The sequence below is a fragment of the Acipenser ruthenus genome, chromosome 4 (genome assembly GCF_902713425.1).
Source record: "Acipenser ruthenus chromosome 4, fAciRut3.2 maternal haplotype, whole genome shotgun sequence".
In the NCBI taxonomy this organism is placed as follows: domain Eukaryota; kingdom Metazoa; phylum Chordata; class Actinopteri; order Acipenseriformes; family Acipenseridae; genus Acipenser; species Acipenser ruthenus.
The window spans coordinates 5,747,144-5,771,290 of record NC_081192.1 but is presented as its reverse complement, the minus strand read 5'-3'; the positions used below and the strand labels follow the sequence as shown (position 1 = coordinate 5,771,290).

The 24,147-nt window shown below is 38.9% G+C and overlaps 1 protein-coding gene across 1 annotated transcript in view; it reads right to left on the bottom strand.

The window, feature by feature from the left end:
- tbc1d5 (TBC1 domain family, member 5) overlaps positions 1 to 24,147 on the bottom strand; it is a 204,127-nt gene that overhangs the window by 27,524 nt on the left and 152,456 nt on the right. The window contains exon 16 of the mRNA XM_034000144.3: positions 22,001 to 22,107. Coding sequence (XP_033856035.2) covers positions 22,001 to 22,107 — 107 coding nt within the window. The remainder of the gene's footprint in view (positions 1 to 22,000; positions 22,108 to 24,147) is intronic.

Sequence of the window (24,147 nt, the reverse complement as noted above, 5' to 3'; positions counted from 1 at the left end):
CCTGGGCGGTGCGAGGCAGGCATCCCCGGGCGGTGCGAGGCAGGCATCCCCGGGCGGTGCGAGGCAGGCATCCCTGGGCGGTGCGAGGCAGGCATCCCTGGGCGGTGCGAGGCAGGCATCCCCAGGCGATGGCGAACTGGCATCCCCAGGCGATGCACGACAGGGAGGCAGCGGTCCCTCAGGAGGCGACGGCGGCAGCGGACCCTCAGGAGGCGATTGCAGGAGGGGAGCCAGGACCAGCGGTGGTGCTGGGATTGGCCCTCTTCTCAGCCGCGGTGACCCGGCCGTTTTCCCCCTTGCTCGGCTCAGCAACCTATGCAAGGGCGGCTGCGGACCGCCAGCCTCCTGTCCCGGTTTGTCCTCTCTTGAAGGGAGAGGCAGCTCCTGCTCCTCTCCCTCAGGTGGTGGTGGTGGAGGCAGAGGCAGCTCCTGCTGATCTGCTCCTGGCAAAGGCGGCAGGGGCTCCTCCCCTTCTGGCTGCGAAGGCGGCAGGGGCTCCTCCCCTTCTGGCTGCGAAGGCGGCAGGGGCTCCTCCCCTTCTGGCTGCGAAGGCGGCAGGGGCTCCTCCCCTTCTGGCTGCGAAGGCGGCAGGGGCTCCTCCCCTTCTGGCTGCGAAGGCGGCAGGGGCTCCTCCCCTTCTGGCTGCGAAGGCGGCAGGGGCTCCTCCCCTTCTGGCTGCGAAGGCGGCAGGGGCTCCTCCCCCTCTGGCTGCGAAGGCGGCAGGGGCTCCTCCCCTTCTGGCTGCGAAGGCGGCAGGTGCTCCTCCCCTTCTGGCTGCGAAGGCGGCAAGGGCTCCTTCCCTTCTGGCTGCTGGTGGCGGCGATGGAGGCGGAACCAGCAGGCATGCTCCCTCTGCTGGTGGTGGTGGGAGTGACCCGCAGTCCTCCCACGGCGGTGGAGTTGGAACCAGCAGGAACTCTCCCTCTGCTGGCTGAGGTGGGAGCGACACACAGTCCTCCCACAGAGGTGGAGGCGGAACCAGCAGGAACTCTCCCTCTGCTGGTGGAGACGGAAGCGACACACAGTCCTCCCACGGAGGTGGAGACGGAACCAGCAGGAATTCTCCCTCTGCTGGTGGAGACGTGGGCTGTAGACGTTTGGCCTCCCCCCTTTTGGGCTGTGGACACACCGGCTCCTCCCCCTTGGGCTGCAGACGCTCGGCCTCCTCCCTTTTGGGCTGTGGATGCATCGACTCCTCCCTTTTTGGGCTGTGGACGCACCGACTCCTTCCCCTTGTCTCCTCTCCTATAGGTGTAATTCCGCTCTTCGGGGAGGGGGCAATTAACTGGAAAAAGGCCCCGCTCCCCACAGATACAGCAACAGTATGTCTGGCTTATGCTGTGGAGGAGGGCTTCCCAGCTGATCTCCTCTTGTGCCTGCTGTTGCTGTTGTTGCAGCTGCTGCTGTCTGCAGCTCTTCCTCCTTCCCATCCTCTTTCCTCCCATTCTCCTTCCTCCCCTTCTTCCTCCTCACTCCACAAGTAATAATCGAAAAAAATGAAAAACAAAAAACTGCAGTACCCTACTTCTGCCTGAGTCGGAGGCTGTGGTTGATCCCACGATGACACCACGTGTGACAGGAATGACTGGGTGGTGACGTCACGGCAGAAGAAGGAAGGTAAGTACTGACACCAGGCACTGCAGTTTTCAAAAAGAAAGACGCGGCTGGCTGCAGGTTTTTATTAAGCAACACAAAAATAAATAAAATATTTAAACAAAAACACACTGTGTGCTCGCAGAGCAAAATAAAAGGTTTAAACAACAAAATAACAAATACAGGTCAGGCTGGGCTGTCGCTATCACTGTTCCTGTATATTTTTTTAAATACAGTTTTGTCTTTCTTTCTTTCTTTCTCTCTCTCGCTCCGCTCGCTCTCTCCTCTCTAACACCAACCCCTGCAGCTAAAACAGCAGGTCTTTTATATCCTGGCCGAGGGGTTAACTGGCTATCAATTCTCTCATTACCCCTCGGCCACAGTCTGCACAGGTAGCATTACTATGCGTGACTGCCAGCTAATTCAATAATCGGCAGCTGACAGTCACGCAATTCCACGAAGTTTTTTTTAAAACAAAACAAGGCCACGCTATAAATACATTTTTAAATAAATACAACAAAACAACCGGAGCTTCGGCGTCATATAAATACCACTAAATCATAACGACAATAATAATAATAACAATAATAATAATAATAATAATAATAATAATAATAATAATAATAATAATAATAATAATAATAATAATAATAATAATAACACGGGGGCGGAGGGGGAAACCCGTTCTAAAATAAACAAACCCTGTACAGGGCTGCTCGCCCTGTTACACATATCTATATGTATAGTTATACCTATACATATAAAAAATGAGGACAAAAAAAAAGGTAAATGGCTGGGCTGAAAAAAATGAAACACAATTTCTTCACCTTTGCAAAACAGCACCCTCACCATACACAGCATTGACAGGTAACCGTTTTATACGACCAGATTAAATGTTAAGGATCAGATATTTTTCTAGCACTGTAGGAGAGAGGTTTCAGGACTGGAGGTGTGATGCTGTAACCTTTGAACTTGCTCAACATGCTATCTACTATGCTGATGCACGAACAGAAAGATAGAAAATGGATTTAGCTGAAAAGTACTGTTCTTGAGACAACATTAGGGACAAAAAATGATTCAAACCTTACACTGAGGCAACATAACACAGATGGAAGGCAGGCATGCTTACCTACTTGATAAACAGGTGGCCTAGGACTTTTTAAATGCTATTTTTAAAAGTATAATTTACAAAGATTTCTGCCGTCAGTGCCACAGCTGCCTACAATGTCAATAGGAAAAGTCTGTATGTGTGTTTTTTTTTTTAAAAATCAACTGCAGCTTGTGTGCGAGACGTTATTTGGGTGTTTTGTGGTGAGGAAGACTGTCATATGTAGGTCGCAGTTTTGTAAATCGAAAATGTAATATTCAAAATAACTGTAAAAATGCCACACTCTGCCTATTGATAGCTGTATGGCTTAAAATACCAATCACTCATCTATTGCAGACATATAATATAATCAAATAGAAAGATAAAAACAGATGAAGTTAACTTCACATTTTACATAGGCTGTTTAAAAAAGAAACATATGATAACACACTATTTCTATACAAATCTCATGATGTTTCTAACACACACAATGGGAAAACAGCTGGTTAAAACATTATTTATACAACTCTTGGACTGAAAACACTTAGATATTTCAAGTTAGTATTTTACAACCACGATTTGTTGGACTTACTCCAACCACACCAGATTAGCCTCAAGGAAATGAATCTGTAGACTAGAGTACAATGTGCTTCTCAACTTTGAATGTTAAGAACTATTGAACTAAATTTCAATAATCAAGATTTTCCAGCATCAACAAATCCCACAACAGTAAAAAAAAATTGCAGGAGTGTTGGTATCAATGTACAATACATCTTTTAAAATAATTATTGCTATTATTATGCCCATTTGTTAAAGAAAAGCTTTTGTGGAAGTTCCAGTTTAGACTTCATTTACTCCCGTTGTCCTATTAATAGAATAGCTTAGTATGGATACATAGCTTACCCAGAAAGGAGCAGCATGGTCAAATTCTGCACTTTATGTCTCTTACAGTATGGCCGTTCTGATTTAGTTATTTTTTCATATCAAGATCAATAGGGTGTGCTATCCTCTATGCATGAAACGGCATGCTATTTGTCTCTGAACCACGTTTCAAGGGAAACTGAGCTGACCGACCAAAAAAAAAAAAAAGAAGCTTATCATCATCGCAGAAAAAAAGATAATTATGTATATTTTATGCAATAAATATACCTGTATATTATTATGATGGTATTTTCACATCTCAATTCTAGAAGAACATTCCATTCTGGGCCCCAACAGATGTTGTAAATGCAGCCATTGTCACTATAGTCCTTTAAGTAACCTCTTTTTTTTAAAAGAAGGAATGGTTGGATGTGGAAATGCAGTACATAAAAGGTCAGTGCTCTATTAATTTATCCTCACTATATGCTACCAAAATCTAAGAATAAAGTGTTTCACATATAAAAAAAGGAAGTGAGCGTAACTTCACATTTACTGGAATTATTATGGTAGGTGAGATTATTATTATTATTTATTTCTTAGCAGACACCCTTATCCAGGGCGACTTACAAGATATCACATTATTTTTACATACAATTACCCATTTATACAGTTGGGTTTTTAATGGAGCAATCTAGGTAAGGTACCTTGCTCAAGGGTACAGCAGCAGTGTCCCCTACCAGGGATTGAACCCACGACCCTCCAGGTCAGGAGTCCAGAGCCCTAACCACTGCTCCACACTGCAGCCCTAACCACTACTCCACAGATTACTGCAAGTGGCTCCATAATATTTAAACTACACATGTGAATATTAAACTACACATGTGAATACTAAACTACACATGTGAATATTCAGCTGGTGTTGCTCTTCAGTAGGCTTTAGAATAACTCCATTTCAGTATGCAGTAAACAAAGCTCCGAAGGGTAAACAACACTGGTAAAAAAAAGTAGGCTGAAGTGTCTCCCCTGTGCAAAAAACAAGACTTAAATTGAAAGGAACACGTTATTGCCACAATACCCTGGGAAAAGTAACCATCATTAGAGGTGAGAATTGCTCAGCTGTTTATAGCAGGAAGCCCTGGGGGAATCTTACTAAGCCCAAAAGGCATAGTGTTACAGGGTTACTCAAACATATGTTGCAGGTGTTTTAAATACATGACAGGTGGGCAAAACTCAGCCACCGAAGAGAAGTTTGTTTTATTTAATCTGTGCAAAATAGACTTAATGTAACCTAGTAAAGAGAAATATCTACAAGGGGGATTGCAAAGCATATCCAAACAGTGAAATAATTAGGTGTTTGGGTAAACAGATTTTACCATATAAACAAGACAGGGTGCTTGCATTTCAAACATTAAAATCAGGTATTGTTCATGGCTACTTCTACAACTGCTACTACTAACAATAAAAAAAAGTATAAATGGTATGTCTCGCAAAGACCTCTGTAATCAAATCAGCAAACGTAATTACTAAATACAGGCAGAAGCTACTCAGTGCTTAATAATAATCTTTTTTGAAGATGTCCCTTAATCAAATAAATTGTAAGCCCTTGTTTAGTCTAAGGCAATATTATCAAACATCTTTGGTTAATCTGCGGCCTTGACTGCAGTGTGATACACTGTTATCATAATGACAATTACGGTGTTACAGGAAATTGGTAGACTGTGAAATAAGATTTGATCTCTATTATTATTATTATTATTATTATTATTATTATTATTATTATTATTATTGTTAGGCTTCCAAGCCAGAATGGCTGGAAGCCTATTGTTCTTGTAAAGATTATTATTATTATTATTTTCTTATCTTCCGCCACCAAAATCAAGTCTAATTTTGAAGCCACTAAAACTACGAGAACCATTGCAGCTATTGCCCTCAAACTTCACATACATTATATATATATATATATATATATATATATATATATATATATATATATATATATATATATATAGATTTTTGCCTTAAAATGCAACTCCTCCAGAACTGCTGGACCGATTAAACTGAAACTTTGCAGGTATCTTATTAAACACAAGAGCATCAAAAGTTATTCATTTGGTGAGTTTTTGTCAATCCAAGATGGCCGATATGGACCAATCAAAATCTGGTGTCAAAAAAGTCATAATTTCACGAAACTTCAGATTTGGTAAAGACCTATGCGGACTTGTACCTGAGTGAAAATTGTACTATTGGGTCACATGGTATGGCCGCTATATTGGATTGTGCATGATTTTTGGAAGATTTTCAAAACTCTTCTTCTCATGAACGGAAAATAGTACAGCTATGAAACTTTGTCTACATAGTCCTCTCGTGTCCATGATTGATTATATTTAAGGAAAAATCCATAGGTCACATGATGTGGTGGCCACGTTGGATTTAGTGTGAAACACTTAAATGACATCTCCTCAGGAACCCTTTGGCCAATTGATGTGAATCTTGGTATACTTTAACTTTGTACTGTCCTCTATCAGTGCTATTAAGGAAAATTGCTACATAAAAAACATGGCCGCCATGAGCTAATCAACTTGCAGCTTTTCTAAATATGCATAGATTGGCCTTTTAGCTCTATTTTTCTGCGGTAGAGTGTTATATTCTTTTACTTCAGGATGTTAGAAGCTTTTGGAATGTTGTGTCTGTGAAAATAAGGGTAATAGGTCACATGATTTGGAGGCCTACTATATAATGATGTGAAACTTGTACCATATATGTGATTAGACTATAGAGTATTTATGTTTCTAATTGGGTTAAATTTTCGCCAATCCAAGACGGCCGACATGGACCAAAAAAAAATTGGCGTTGAAAATGGCGTCGAAAAAATTCATGAAACTTCATACATGGGTAAAAAACTATGAGGACATGAACCTGAGTGAAAATAGTGTGGACATGTCACATGGTATGGCCGCCACATTGGATTTTCCATACGTTTTTGACGATATTTAAAGATCTTCTCTGAAACCGCAAAAGTCATATACTAATGTACATTGTTATAAATAAGACATTTTCTTAATGCATTTGCTCTGTTTGAAATGTTGTAAGCAGTGTGGAGCAGTGGTTAGGGCTCTGGACTCTTGACCGGAGCATCGTGGGTTCAAGGTGGGGGACACTGCTGCTGTACCCTTGAGCAAGGTACTTTACCTAGATTGCGCCAGTAAAAACCCAACTGTATAAATGGGTAATTTTATGTAATAATAATGTGATATCTTGTAACAATTGTAAGTCGCCCTGGATAAGGGAGGTGGCTAAGAAATAAATAATAAAATAAAAAAATAATAACAAAATCTTCATATGATTTCCATTTTCATAAATCTGAAACCATACTTTGTTGTGCTGTAAATGCTTGGAAGCCGTAAAGTTGCCTGCAACTTCTAGTTATAATAATAATAATAATAATAATAATAATAATAATTATTATTATTATTATTATTATTATTATTATTATTATTATTATATATAGTGTTGATAATATATGTAAAGTTGTTTCTGGTTGTATAAAGATGTTTTTTGTACATATCATTTTTTTTTTTTTTTTTTTATTTGGAATGGCCAATTATTTTTTCTCACTTTCTCCCCAATTTGGAAAGCCCAATTTTTTTTATTTCAGCCTGGCTCACCGCTGCCACCCCCGCGCTGACTTGGGAGAGAAGAAGATGGACACACGCGTCCTCCGAAACATGTGCCATCAGACGTCCGCTTCTTTTCACTCTGCAGGCCCGCCATGCAGTCACCTCAGAGCTACATTGTCGGAGGGCCATGCAGATCTGGGCAACTTACAGGCAGGCCCGCAGGCACCCGGCCAGTCTACAAGGGTCGCTAGTGTGCGGTGAGCTGAGGACACCCTGGCCGGCCTAAGCCCTCTCCATCTGGGTGGTACTCGGCGACCACCAGGCTATAGGGTGCATCCTGCACTCCACGCGGAGTGCCTTTACCGGATGCAGCATTCGGGAGCCCAGTACATAACATTTTAAAAGTTGAAAAGTCTGTTTTTCTACACAGCAAAAAAGGGCCAAAGTATTCCACTGCAGCTGATAAAGACTGCAGAAATAAAGGGTTTGCACTTTATTAATTTGAAATACATTTTAAAATTCAGACTGCCAGGCAATAGTGTTTGAGACTGTTATTCTTGCCCAGCATCTGCTGTTTTTGAATAATGCAGTGGTAGTAGTAATCTACATTAGAAAAACATATAAATCGTTATATTTTTGTGAAATACTTGGTACGTTTTGTGAATCTCTCATATATAACACCTGTGTCAATTTAACTGTGTCAACTAGTAAAGACATTAAAAAATAGAAGAAAAAAAAAACTATTTAAGATGTTGCTATTGTCACTTCTCACTGCATCCCTTAGGTGGCACAGCCACTGTGTGAATTGATACATTTGCTGTTTCAGAATATGGACACCTGTACAAGTTGGTAGTTGTGTCACACTGCAGACACCTATGAGATAACTCAGATATACTGTATTGTGGGTTAAAAAGTAGTGGTGACAAAGGACAGTCTTGTTATGCTTAATGTATTTATTGTATCACTGATGCCCACTTCTTAAATACAATTCCCTATTTCCCAGTATTGAAAATGACAATTCATAGCTTCTAAAAAATCCCCCCTCCCCAATCCCGGATTCTATATTCAACACCACCCAGAGGGACCATCTTAGGAAGTATATGGAGATGGATACATGGTTTTACAAAAGTTGAAGTGTAAATATGCATTGGGTGAGGTGTGTTATGGGAGTTTGACTAACATTAAATCATTATAGTTATTGTTTGCAGGATTTGAATTTTCCTAAAACTCAGAGATATAAACCATCATCATCATCATGATCTACTGACTTGAGCTGCAAACCTCTTGTTGATTCCAGCAAATCCCAACATACTGAACCGAAATACAATGTTCATAACATGATTATTATTATTATTATTATTATTATTATTATTATTATTTAGCAGCTCAAAGCATTCTATCTACAAAATTTATAAATGAAAGAAGCAATTAAGAATAACACAATGGTGTTAAATTAACAAAAGACAGACCTGCAGGCTCATTTTGAAATGATTGGTTTGACTCATCAAGCCTCATGTAGAGAGAAAGCTTTCAGCAAATAATAATAATAATAATAATAATAATAATAATAATAATAATAATAATACATATCAATATATATATATATATATATATATATATATATATATATATATATATATATATATATATATATATATATCTATAAACATAATGTCCAAAATCATCCACTGACAATCCTAATGGCAGGGATGGGCAGTACTGAAAATAACTGAAATAAGTATTTTTGTAATTTGTAATGCAAACATTAATGAGTAAGTATTTTGTATTGAAATACACATGCCTGAGTATTTTGCATATTCTGCTATGCCATCCGGAGCTAGGATTTCAGATGCAAACAAGCTGTTCGCTGTGAGAACAAAAAAGAAAGTTTTGTAAACAATGTTTTGTATTAAAAAATATGTACTTTTCTGTTCCCTTTTGGTTTGCATCTGAAAAAAAGAAGACTATTATCTGATTAAAAGCAACATTTTTCCCTAAATTCTTCCTTGTGTACATATAACTTGTCCAGTCAGGAATTCCGGCCAGCAGCCCAAAGAAAACTGTTAAGAAAAATGTATGTTATTGGGTGCCCCGCCCGCCCCCTATAATTTATGTTATTATTATCATTTTTACTGTTGTTTTCATTATGATTTTCATTATAATTATTGTGGTTTTCATTATTTGTGATTGTATTAGTTTGTTTTGGATCAGCAGGGAGGGGGTTAAATTCCTCCCTGCCAAATACATGTGAGAATGTGGCTGGAGCCTTAATTAGCTAATTGTTAATTATTGATTAATTGGGCTCCAGCCAGACTATAAAAGCCAGGAGGAATTATTTGTCTGGGTGGAGTGGTTTGGTTTGGGGAGATACAGAGAGTAAGTGTTACCTGTAAAAGTGTATATATTGGTACTTGTTTAATTTGATTTATTTGTTCTGGTGTTTTGTTCGGAAACCTTTGCTTTGTGTTTGTACCTTTTGTTTGGCCCTCGTGCCTTTTTATTTTGTGTTTTGTTCAATAAAAGTATTTTGTTTCCCTGCATTTTCCTGAGTCTCCCCTCTGCAGCTATCCTGTCACAGTTGTGTATAGTAGTTTATTGCTACTATTATTATTATTCTTATTATTAGGTTTTATTTATAATTGTGTTCAACGTTTAAAAAAAAAAATATGTAAAAAACATAACATCCGAAGGGAATGAAAGTAAAGTTTAAAAAGACATGCCATTTGCCAAATGTGTGCTTTTCATTTCATTCTAATAATAACAGAGGCCAATGTCAGTTAAAATGAATCATGCTCTTTATTAAAAATAATACCTCTGATTGCATTCCCATCGAAGTAGCTGGGTAGGAAATATAAAAATATAAATACATCGATAATAGTAGAAAAGCTATTTTTTACTATTACCTATACCATACTCATACCTGTCAACATTGAGTTTTCAAAATAAGGGAGCTTTTGAAAACTGAAATCTTAGTGGCCTCAATTGAAGTGAATACCTACATAAGACAAAGGCATACAACTATTCCACTGTATTACTTGGTAGAATAATAGACTGTGATACGGTGCTCCTTTTAATTGCTTTTAAAAAGGAAAACTATCAAACATAAAAACAACCATGACATGCTTCAAAATCAAATTCTCTCTTGCCCCTGTGGTTCTTATTGTACTGTAGTTGTAGGGGGCTGATTTGTCAGCAGCAAATTATTTATAACCGTGGTATTGCAATGTTATTCATTACACTGCACATGTGGTGGATCAATACCACAGTCAGTACCATTTCATTATCAACTAGCTTCTATTTTAAATTAACACACTACTGCTGTATATAAACACGTTATCAATCAATCTGAATTTTTAATGCAATGTTGATGCTGAAATTGTAATAGAAACGCCTTTTACTATTAGTATGACTTTTAGACTTTCCTGCAGAATACTTTGTAACTTGCGAGTTAGGGAACATGTCTACTACAGATTTGCTGAACAAGTCACAACATGTAAAAGTCTCTGCATGTGTAACATTCTTGATCTCCATTTTTCCTCTGGCAATGGAAGATGTTATTGAAGCGCTGGTTTTCTGAACCAGACTGGCTTTTTGGTGTTTTTGTGATCTCTGCTTAACACAATCATCATTCTTGCTCCCATGTCCCACTGTTAAAGTCAGTCCTGCATAATTTACAGAAAGCATGCCTTTTTCCAACATTGCTTAGGATTATGTGAGAATATGTTGTAACATCAATATATATATATTTTTTTTTAATGGGAGGGCTTATCGCACGCAAAGCCATCGTAGATGGTCAAGCATGTGAGCTTGGCTCGCGCACTGAATGCATGCCTGCCACAGGGCTCCCCTGGGTCCTAAACCGTGCTAGGTACAAACAGGGATTGTAGTAACCACAGACCGTACAAGACTTTTGCAGAAAGTAAAGGTTTACTGACATAAAGGGGTTTAACGGTAGAGTTTTGAACAAAACACAGGAGAAAATCTGTCCTGGGAATTGTTTGGGAGACGTGCGAGTCCCGGCAAATAAGGGAGAGTTGATAGGTCTGCAGATTTTGTTCGAGTACGTATTTTGATTTAAGGACAGAAAACGCTGCACAACTCAAGTAAAATGCATCTGGTCGACCAAGAACTGCTGAAATCATTCAGTAAATCTGCCATTGTCAATTGATTAGTCCATGCCCTACTCGATGGAATTCATTGTATGACAGCTTGAACCTACTAATTGATATCAGTGACAAAGTTCCCCAGTTGATGGAAAAACTCCAACTTCCTAGCTTTAAAGTAATATTAGACTTCCTTGATGAGTACTGCATACTTGACAGCATTTGGAAACTGTTCAGCGGGATACCCGCGGGGGGTCATACGCATAAAAACACACACATACACTCATTACCACATAAGTAACAGACTTACCCCCTCCTCCCCTTTGTATAACTTGTCAACCACTTAAGATGAAAGGTTTTTATATGTCACACGCTTTGCTTTATCAACAAGTGAGCCCGATGGACAGCATTCAAATCACTGACACTTCACTTGTTGACGTCCACAAAGAAATGCTACTAGATAGCAGTTTTGCTTCTGCTAATTCTTGTGCTTTGCTGTGGCAATATGTTTGGTGACATCATTGGTACCTCTGGGTGAAATTATAGTCAAAGCCACAAAGAGCAGAGCGCATGGTTTTCACTAACTCTGCTGTACAGAATAAATTAATATTTTGTACTTGTCACTGTTATGCTGACTATTTAATATATTAATATTCAGACCTTCACACTTCACTTCCCTTAAGCAATGAATGCTGTACAAAAACAAAGGGTGTAGCTAACTCCAGTCCTTCACGTTCTATTGGCTCCCACATTTTACTCAAGATCATACACATCAAATCATATTGCAGCAGCAGTGAGGAAACAATACGCTTCTCCAATATGATTGGATATGACATAAGTCAATGAACTGAGACCTGGTCAGCTTGGAATGTTTCTTATCCAATCAGGAGAGCAAGGTTTTCCTGAGACATTCTATAATGCTATACATTTTGGAGAGATATTTTAATACCCATTCTTAACTGTAACAACAGTGTGTCGACCCTTGAGACTTGTCAAATTACTAGACTAGGGTACCAGAACCTCTTCCAAACTATTTCCCCAGCTCCTGATTCCTGGTCCCACAGGTAGTACTACAGAACCACTCAGTCAGATGTACAGTACTCAGGAAATGAAAATGGAACATGAAACATCTTTATCAGCAGACAATCCTCTAACACCTGTGACCCAAGAGCTTAATGAGATTACCAATATTAGTTAACCAATATTACCATACAACACACATACTGCATCTCAAATAATACTAATAACAAAGCAATGTTCGACTGTATACAAACACCGAATAGAGTGGAAAACTAGATTGTGAATAATGATAATGTATGACTGATTACCTTCTCTAGCAAGCTTCAGATTCTTCAGCAACTCAGAAAACACTGTGTACTGTAGTGTCCTATTTGCTTCAATATACTTGAACAGAAACAGACTTTCAACATTAATGCCACCATGTTAAGAATTATGGCCACAATATACAGTCTCAAACTAATAATATGAACATGCACCCTCAAATGTAACTCTTAAAAGAAAATAAAAAAAAGTAAAACTTGGATGAAATATAAATTACCTAGTAGTTAATTTGGGCACTTGATTAGCAGATTATGATTTCTTAATGTTTCAGGAAAAAATAATTGTCCTCATAATTACCCTAACTTCTGGTTAATTTGGTCAACCTTCGGAATTGATTATCTTGTTTTTTAGCAGATCACAGTTTAACTCCACAAAATGGAAAGGTCTGACAATCTACCGTAAAAATTGTTTTATAGGTGTAAAAGTCGCTCCCCCCTTTCTGAGACTTCAATTTTAGGAAAACCTTTTTTGTGTTTAAAATACTTTTTTACAATTAATTTTTTTCCCTACATGCTCAACACCGATAAAGAAAGATACACAGGTTTAGTTTCAAAATAACCCTTGTTTGCAACATTTTATTCCATTAATAAGTTTACAGTGTTGTTTTTCATTTTTAGTTAAACTGCTATTTGTACAGCTGTACAAATACATTCATTTTGTTTTGTTAATCAGAACCATAACCATACACATACTTTACAAGTGTACCACTGCATTGCACTGACATGTAGAACAGGTTATAGTATGTATAAATGTCATTCAAAGTACTCCATTCAAACAAAATGTTTTCTACATCAGGCCATAAACACTTTCCTCCTCTATCAACTCGTTTTTCTTTCGCCATTTTGTCTTTGTTTTGTCTCCAGTCAGGTACTGTTTTTTCAGCATTGCAATTGCCATGCATTTCAGCAAATTCAACAAGGCACAATTTCAAAACTGTTGTGTAGCATTTTCATTTTGTGTCTGACTGTCCTACTTTATCCAGTCTCAAAGTCACCTGCATTATTATAGCATTGCAGTTACAACGAACAGAAGACTTGAAAAGTTTACTCTGCTTTCTAACCAACAGCTGTTTGCTACAGATCCCAGGGGTTCAGCTTGAATGCTGACAAATCAATGGCTCAGGGGTAGGGGTGTAACGATTGAGCAAAATATCACGATCTATGGATTATGTATCGCGATACAGCAATAAACATGCCAAATTATGTTTTCATTTGTAATCCGCCACATGTACTGATCATCAAATAAAAAGAAAGGGGTTAGTTCCATTATCCAATAGTTGAACGTAAATTGTAAGGGGAGGGATTGAACTACACTGCCTGCTTGTTTCTGAGGGCGGAGACATTTTCATGAAGTACGTGGAAACAAAACACATGACACAATAACTTGTTTACAGCTTAAAGAAAAAAAAAAAAACAGGGACACACTGTAAATCCAATGTACTTGACTTATAGTTATATTAGAACACTTAACTTGTGTTTTAATATACAGTGCTCACCCTTTATAACGCTATAGTGGGGAGCCATAGTTACAAGACCGTGCTATTTGTGTTCCACCTTATAACGAGTATAAAAGGGCTACTGTAATGGCATTATGGAGCAAATAGGAACCACGACCCTACCGTGTTATACCCGATTCCGCACTATAACGGGGCGCGTTATAACGGGTGAGCACTGTATATGTTTTTGCAACATTTATAAATATCAAGAAACGAGTGGATATAAGCATATACTATTTCATGAACTTAATGTATCGGTACATTTTACCGATAATAATGGAATAAATAACTATTTTATTTATAAATATTTATTTTGAGAAAATAAGCGAGAGAAGTGTCCATTGTTGCTTCTAAAGACCCTGAGAACAAACATGTCATTGCAACCACTCAGATGAAACAATGTCTTCATTTGCCCAAACATCAATATTTTTCAACAAAACGTTCAGGAAGTAGCAAGGTCCCTCGGGTCATAGAATAACACATTTTTATACACGTATCTCCAAGCAGAATACATAATACAAAAATATTTAACATTTAAAAAAAATGCGAAAAGAGAAATATTGTATTGAAAAAAAAATGCAAAAAGTCTGTATGTTGTGTGTACTTTAGAATGTTCCCCAGGGTTTTCTGAAAAAAAAAAACTACACCAATTCCAAGATGCTACTGTAAAAAACAGATTGTTAGTGATTTTTATAGGAAGAGTCAACAACAACCAGAAAGAAATCTTGCCCTCGGGGAGCATCCCACTGACAAATGCTTGGTCCTAAAGGGTAAATACACAAAGCCAACAGTCGTTTTTTTTTTTTTTACACGGGCGGTTTCATTCAAGATTTATAAAGCCCAATCCTTTGAAATTGGAAGCCTGTTGATCAAATGTATTCACTAATTTTCTTCAGAATTACATATTTTAATAATCAAAAATCCTTTGTAGAATGTCATACATTGCTTAATAAAAAATAAAATATAAACCATGTACCACAAAAATGCCTACTAAATCGAATTACACAGCAGTTTTTACGGTAAATGTAATATTTCTTCACAGCTCATTTCATGGTTCTCACATTTAACATTGGGCCCACACCAAAGATCTACATTCAGTTTGAATTGCTCGCTCTGCTGAAGTGCATTGTCAAATTAATATAATAAACCATCCAGATGATGGCAACTGTCAATGGTTTGTTTGTTTTCTTGACATATGCTACCTGTCAAGGTTTCTTAAACCTGCATTTAAAAAAAAAAAAAGAAAAACACAATTTGCTAACGTTGTTTATTGCATAATGTCCACTATAGTGTCTTACAATACAGAACAATTTGCTAACGTTGTTTATTGCATAATGTCCACTATAGTGTCTTACAATACAGAACAATTGTTTTGCTCAAATGAGGTCAGCTAGTCTAATATACATATACAGACGTGCTCAAATTTGTTGGTACCCCTCCACAAAAAACGAAGAATGCACAATTTTCTCTGAAATAACTTGAACCTGACAAAAGTAATTGGCATCCACCATTGTTTATTCCATATTTAATAGAAATCAGACTTTGCTTTTGATTTTTTATTCAACATAATATTGTAAATAAGAAAACAAATGAAAATGGCATGGACAAAAATGATGGGACCGCTAACCTAATATTTTGTTGCACAACCTTTAGAGGCAATCACTGCAATCAAACGTTTTCTGTAGCTCTCAATGAGACTTCTGCACCTGTTGACAGGTAGTTTGGCCCACTCTTCCTGAGCAAACTGCTCCAGCTGTCTCAGGTTTGATGGGTGCCTTCTCCAGACTGCAAGTTTCAGCTCTTTCCATAGATGTTCGATAGGATTCAGATCAGGACTCATAGAAGGCCACTTCAGAATAGTCCAATGTTTTGTTCTTATCCATTCTTGGGTGCTTTTAGCTGTGTGTTTTGGGTCATTATCCTGTTGGAGGACCCATGACCTGCGACTGAGACAGAACTTTCTGACACTGGGCAGTACGTTTCGCTCCAGAATGCCTTGATAGTCTTGAGATTTCATTGTGCCCTGCACAGATTCAAGGCACCCTGTGCCAGGCACAGCAAAGCAGCCACAAAACATAACCGAGCCTCCTCCATGTTTCACTGCAGGTATGGTGTTCTTTTCTTTGAAAGCTTCATTTTTTCGCCTGTGAACATAGAGCTGATGTGACTTGCCAAAAAGCTCCAGTTTTGACTCATCTGTCCAAAGGACATTCTCCCAGAAGGATTGTGGCTTGTCAATATGCATTTTAGCAAATTCCAGTCTGGCTTTTTTATGTTTTTCTTTCAAAAGTGGAGTCCTCCTGGGTCTTCTTCCATGGAGCCCACTTTCGCTCAAAAAGCGACGGATGGTGCGATCAGAAACCGACGTACCTTCACCTTGGAGTTCAGCTTGTATCTCTTTGGCAGTTATCCTTGGTTCTTTTTCTACCATTCGCACTATCCTTCTGTTCACTCTGGGGTCGATTTTCCTCTTGCGGCCGCGCCCAGGGAGGTTGGCTACAGTTCCATGGACCTTAAACTTCTTAATAATATTTGCAACTGTTGTCACAGGAACATCAAGCTGCTTGGAGATGGTCTTGCAGCCTTTACCTTTACCATGCTTGTCTATTATTTTCTTTCTGATCTCCTCAGACAACTCTCTCCTTTGCTTTCTCTGGTCCATGTTCAGTGTGGTGCACACAATGATACCAAACAGCACAGTGACTACTTTTCTCCATTTAAATAGGCTGAATGACTGATTACACATGTGTGATACTAATTAAAGAAACTAATTAGTTTGAAATATCACTATAATCCAATTATTTATTATCTTTTCTAAGGGGTACCAACAAATGTGTCCAGGCCATTTTAGAATATCTTTGTAGAATAAGCAATAACTCATCTCTTTTCACAGCTTCTTTGCTTTATTCTATGACATACCAAAGGCATGCAAGTATACATGATAAAATAGCTTTTAATTTCATCACTTTTCAGGAGGAATGAAGCATTATTTCAATGAGCTGTAAGGGTACCAACAAATTTGAGCACGTCTGTATATATATATATATATATATATATATATATATATATATATATATATATATATATATATATATATATATATATATATATATATATTTTACTTCTGTTTTTGTTGTGATATTGTTTTGCAGCTTTAGTTTCCTTCCCACTCTGATTGGGGGTTTTGGTGCTGTGGATGTCCTAATCCTCAGACAAGACAAAATCGGCAGCCGTTATTAACCACACACACACACACAAACACACACACACTGCAATAACTTTAGGTCAGGACATTCAATATTGTGTGATTAGAGGAGAAGATCTATCAAGGGAGAAGGGCATTATATTTTAAATCACACAGCTTCCATAGCATACTATTATTATTATTATTATTATTATTATTATTATTATTATTATTATTATTATTATTAATAATAATAATAATAATAATAATAATAATAATATTTGCTGAAAGCTTTCATGCTACATTAAACTTGCTGAGTCAAACCAATCATTTAAAAATGAGCTTGCAAGTCTGCCTTTTGTTCATTTAATATCATTGTATTATTCTTAATGGCTTCTTTCGTTTATACATTATGTAGATAGAATAGGTTGTGCAACTAAATACTACTACTTCTACTACTACTTCTTCTACTACTACTACTACTACTACTACTACTACTAATAATAATAATAATAATAATAATAATGTCCAGTATGTTGGAATTTTTTGACTACAATCCAAAACATGTCCTACTGGAATCAACAAGAGGTTTGCAGATCAAGTCAGTAGATCATGATGATAATTATATCTCCTAATACTACTAATATTAGCAACTAAGAGGCCTACAAGTACTACAATGTAATCATTGTTCTAAAATAAACGATGTTTTAAAACATTTGAAAACCTCTAAACTTCCGACCCAGAGGACAATAATGTTTTCTTAAGCACAGGCACCGACAGTACAAGACACAAGACAGTGCTAGTGATTGCAGCTGATGAGGTGTACAGTAGTTATACACAGAGGGCCTGATCAGGTGTACAGTATATATCTACTGTACACCTGATCAGGCCCTCAGCGTATACTATGCAGCCAACATGTAGTAATCAGAACTGAGGTTCATAGTGTTGTCTGTTGTAAGGTTTTAAATGCACGTGGGTCACGGGAGTAATTGCAATGAGCAGTCATAGCTTTATGGAGGCTAAACATTCTGAGCTGCTCTTTTAATGAACACCGGCTGTTTTAATTCTTGTGCTGTGGACTATTTAAGCAATTGGCTAATCCTGAGAAGTTGAACTGTTGCCTTGGGAAATGCTGCAACCTGACCTTTTGAAAATGTCACAAAACATTATGACAAAAAAAAAAGAGCCGGTCATAATGCAGATCAGTTCCATAAGTACAGGAATAACCATAACTTTGGCACAAGGGATTTTTGTACTGCATCATTTTCCAACCAGTCCCCGACCCCTCAAACTGATGGACAGAGGAACTGACCTTGGTTGTATCCATACATGTCAGCAAATAAATGATGCATTGCAGGCAGAGCTACATCTGATGTAATATTCAGGTCCTGACTGTCATTTAACCTTGGCCTATGGGTTGAGACCCAGTAGGATAACCCTAGCTGTCATGTCTCCAGGCCTAGCAAACTCAACCTAAACACTGTACTCCAACTCTCTATGAAGCATTGGAACATGACTGGCTCCAGATACCTCAGACAACCTGCAGTGTGGAGTAGTGGTTAGGGCTCTGGACTCTTGACCGGAGGGTTGTGGGTTCAATCCCCAGTGGGGGACACTGCTGTTGTACCCTTGAGCAAGGTACTTTACCTAGATTGCTCCAGTAAAAACCCAACTGTATAAATGGGTAATTGTATGTAAAAATAATGTGATATCTGTATAATGTGAAATAATGTATAATGTGATATCTTGTAACAATTGTAAGTCGCCCTGGATAAGGGCGTCTGCTAAGAAATAAATAATGATAATAATAATAATAATAACCAACCAACCAACCAACATCTTGTAAACTCCACACCTAAGCAAGTTCAAGCTTGGTGCGTTGATGTGGTAAACTTACTTTCTAATAACCCTGTATATATTGTGACAAAGCCCCCGGCAAAGGTTGGTTTGCACCCTTGAATTAGTGACCCAGACACAAGAACTACAGGTTTAAGCACTTTAGTGCACTTTTATTAGTTACAAAACAAAATAATAAAACAAAAACCTGACTCCCCTTGGAGTACTAACTAACTTATTCCAAATCCCTCAACTATAAGCCGGACGGCTAAGCCATTTACCAGTTACCAAAAACCATTTGTTACGCAAACAAAGATCACACAGTACCTTTCTCACTCTGACAGTCTCTCACCTCCAACACCTCTCTCATACTGAGACCACAGGCCAGCTTATATGCCATGTTACTGAGGCTTATTGAGAGGTAATTACCCACTTATGCCTTAAGGCAGGATCTCTCTTTTCCTGCCAACAAAAACTCACACCTGTGCATCCACACACACTTTTCCCTCTTACATTCCCCCACCTTGACACAATATGTATATGTATATATCCTGCCCTGTCCTCTCTCTACATCCTGTCCCATACCCCGCGTCTCACTGGACGGGGAGGTGGGACTGGTCTTCTCCTCTCTCCCTCCTTACTCTTTTCTGTCCCCTCCGACCTCTCCTCACTTTCTGTTAACACCTTTGAATTTCATGCTGTCCAACTAACCTCTCCCTGTCAACTCCTGCTAATTGTACTGTACCGTCCCCCTGGACCTCTCGCTCACTTTCTCAATGAACTCGACTATCTATTCTCTTCCCTCCCCTCTCTGTCTACCCCAACTGTCCTGTTAGGTGATTTCAATATCCATCTCTCCAACCCCAGCCACTACCGGATTCCTCCCTCTCCTTCACTCCTTCGACTTCTGTCACTCTCCATCCCCCCCTACCCACAAAGCTGGCCGTCAACTGGACCTCACCTTCTCCAGGGCCTGCTGCCCCCCCACCCTCTATGTCGCCCCCCTGGACATTAAGTCACTATTTTATCTCTTTTTCTCTGTCTCTCCCCTCTCTCCCTGCTCCTCCTACCCCCATTGTCACCTCTCACCATAACCTCCGCTCTCTCTCTCTCCCCCTGTGTCCTTGCCTCCACCACTCTCTCTCACCTCCCTCCCATCGGCTCCTTCTCCCAACTCTCTGTAGACTCTGCTACCTCCACCCTCTTCCCCTCCCTTGACTCCCTCTGTCCCCTCCCCTCTCCAACCCTGGCTCTCCTCTGTGCTCCACACAGCAAGAACCACACTGCAATCTGCTGAAAAGAAATGGAAGAGAACCAAACTCCCTGCTGCCCTAGACCTCTACCACTCTCTCCTCTCCTCCTTCTCCTCTACTCTCTCCTCTGCTAAATGTTCGTCCGCTCCAGCTCATCCAGAACTCCGCTGCTCGCCTGGTGTTCTCTCTGCCTCGCTTCTCCCATGCAACTCCACTGCTCCGCTCACTCCACTGGCTCCCGATCACCGCTCGCATCCAGTTCAAGGCTCTTGTACTAGCCTACAGTTGCCTTGACCAGACTGCACCCAGCTACCTCCAGACCCTCATCTCTCCCTGCACCCCCAATCGACCTCTCTGCTCCTCCTGCACTAGAAGACTGGCTGTACCTCTACACTCCCTTGCCTCCAGAGCCCACTCCTTCTCCACCCTCGCCCCGCAGTGGTGGAATGACCTTCCTACAGATGTCAGGACTGCCCAGTCCCTGACCACCTTCCGGTGCTTCCTCAAGACTCACCTCTTCAGACAGCACCTGTAGAACTCCTCTTTTCCCTCTGGACACTTTATCACTCTTCCTTAATGTGCTTTACTTGCTCTTATCTGCTCCCTATTTTACTGCATTTAATCCTGTAATCTGTCACAAGTGTTATTTAATCTGTAGTATTTTGTATTTAATTATATCCTGATGTAACCACTGACACTTATCTGCTCCGTTATTGAATCGTATTTTGTCATATACTTGTACTTGCTAGAACCGAAGTCATTGTATTTTATCTTGCTCTTAATTGTATTAACCCTTTGCAGTCCATTTATTAAGTGCGTGTCAGGCGTGTCAGGTCCAATTTATTTTCACACGCGCAGTTAATTTTAGACGCGCTGTTTAAAAGTATTTTTTTTCCACAGTCAAACCGGTTTAAAAGGACCTGCATATCAACAAAGCACTCACTAGGCATCTCCAGCCCCGCCCCACCCTTTTGTTCGCTATCGCTTTCACATATGCTAATAAATAAAAAATAATAATAATAATAATAGTCGTACATACCGATCAATCATCTCCTGATCACTCGTTTTATCACCAAACTCCACAATAATGCGATCCAAGTCATTATTTTATTACTATAACATCTCAAAAAAGCTCTGCAAATGTCTGTGGTATTCTCTGTGCGCTGATTCAGTAACAGCCAGCTTGTTTCCTTATGGCCGCCCCTATCTGATGCCAGGGGCAAGTATGTAATTATTCATGAGATACGCCCTTTTTTTTTTTCGGCTTGTCTCGGCTTCTGTCGCTCCCACTCGGCCATTGAATGGTTTTCTCGGCTTTTTCCAGAGAAAAAACAACTAGAAACCTGTTTTTTGCGTTTTTTTGATGATGTCGCACAGGGTCCGACATTGGACCGGATAGGAATAATTGCAATGTTGGACCAGGTCCGACATAGGACCACAAAGGTGATTCTTGAAAATATGTTTTTGTTTACGACTGTAAGTCGCCCTGGATAAGGGCGTCTGCTAAGAAATAAATAATAATAATAATTATAATAATAATAATAAATATATATATACACACACATGCACACACGCACACACACACACACAAGCAAGCACACACACACTCTTATCCAGAACAGTGCTTTACCTTTGGATCCCGAAGGAAGAGGGCTTTGTGGAGGAGGGCATGTATATCCCCAATAGGTGGATAGTGCATGAGCAGTCCCAGGCAGGTCTGGTAGTTACTAGCGATCACTAAGAGAAAGAATACATGGAATTTAAAAACTCAAAATTTGGACATTTACACAGCCTTGAAGAATGATTGTACAGTATACTGTGTGCAAACAAGGTTGTCTTTTTTAATTAATAAAAATGTAGAATAATATAACTATTTATCTATTTATTTATTTCGGAGGTCAATCATTAAGACTATGAATGGCACTTCATAGGACCAAAAACCATTCTGTCACTTATTTCACCAGAAATGGTTGATAGGTGAAATGGTAGCTGTATCAGTCCAGGGATGATAGACAAAGAGAAGGAGAGGTGATACCTTTTATTGGACTATCTCAACAATAATTAAATCACAAGCTTTCAGGACCTCAGAGGTCTTCTTCAGGTGAAATTAGAAAAAAAGAGATTGATGTTTACATTCAAAGGTAGCATCAGAACTTAACCCATTTTGAATCACTAGCAATTGCTTACCATAATGGTCTGTATGACATATGTTAATTTAGTTGGTCTTAGTTTTAAGTGATGACTGATGAATGAACTGCACTTAATAGAAAAAAATACACTATAAATATAACATTTAAATTACAAGAAGATCAATGGTACTGACAAACTCTTTTCTAGTCTTTCAGGCTGAACATTTAGTAGGATTTTTTTTTCCAAAGGCAATGTAATCAATCACTGGTTAAGAACAATGTGATCCATCAAAGTAAAAAAGAGAAAAAAAGCTTTTTTTGCACCCTTCCACCGCAAGGACTTGTTCGTGCCACTAATCAAATATTTTAAAGGTCCTCCTTATCTTTTTTCACCTTGATTTTCCTCTTTCAAAGTGAAAACCTACACAAGTGAATGAAATGAATGGTTCTACTCAGGGGAGGGGACCACTTTATCATCTTCATTTCCGTTGCTGATCCGACAGCTTGTAATTTCATACATCTGCTTTCATTTGTAAAGTGCTCACTTATCCTGCTGCTTCTTTCGCCATGCTTTTGTTCTGTTGTGTCTGTTTGCTGTATCTTTTCAGTCATGCCATTAATATATATCAATGAAAGATGACTCATCTTATTTATTCACAGTAACAACACCCCAAACTGATTCAGGTGGGTTTCCACAGCTCTATTCATCTGTGTCTTTAAGATGCAGTTTTAACAGTTAAGTAGCAACTTCAATCAAATATAAAGGTTGAAATTATTGAAACCACAGAGTTTGCATTATAAAATATTCCTCAATATCTTCAGTAAGCTTCTTTATCAAATCTGATAGGAGGCATTTAAACAATAGCAGCGCCTAGTTTACATGATATGGCTGTTTCACTTGTTTGAAAATACTCCCCCCACCCCCCCAACGCATTTACAACTTAATTATCGTTTACTAGCCAAATCTCATGGCCCACATACTAATACTTGAAGCTATTGTTAAATGTTTTAATCTGTTCCTTTTATTATTAATCTAGACCCTCATGTTGCGTTCAGTGGCCAAACTACTGTTAATGTTCTCTTTTTTGGTGGTGTAATAATAATATAGAACACAGCTAGAAAATAAAACTATAATGCATCTAAATTTGAAAATGTTACAGGGATAGAATCAGTGTTCTATAAAGTACATCTAGTGTTTAGCATTACTAAAACAAACTATACATTTAATTTTTTCTCTGACTCGCATGTTCCTCGTTGAAGACGATAACTGCCTTGATTTTGACAGCCATATTCACCAACTTTTTAAAATGTTATTATGCAATCCTATTGCATTTGATTTTAATCTTCCACTTTGTGTGCTTACTACACAATTAGGAGGCCCTTCTGTATGCGCCTGCACTGGTTTCACATTGAGAAAGCACACCTACATGTGAATTAACACTAAATATGCTTGAAATCCGTCTTAAACAGAGATACATAGGAGGCTTTGTCATATCACTGCTACCAGTCTTATTTATTGTATGGCACACAGACTAAAAAAAGACTGTGATAAGCATAGTACATAGCTGCATACCATATTTAAAGACAGTACCTAAAAGCGTTTGATCTCTATAGCCTACAAAGTCACAAGCCATTAACATGGAATCTA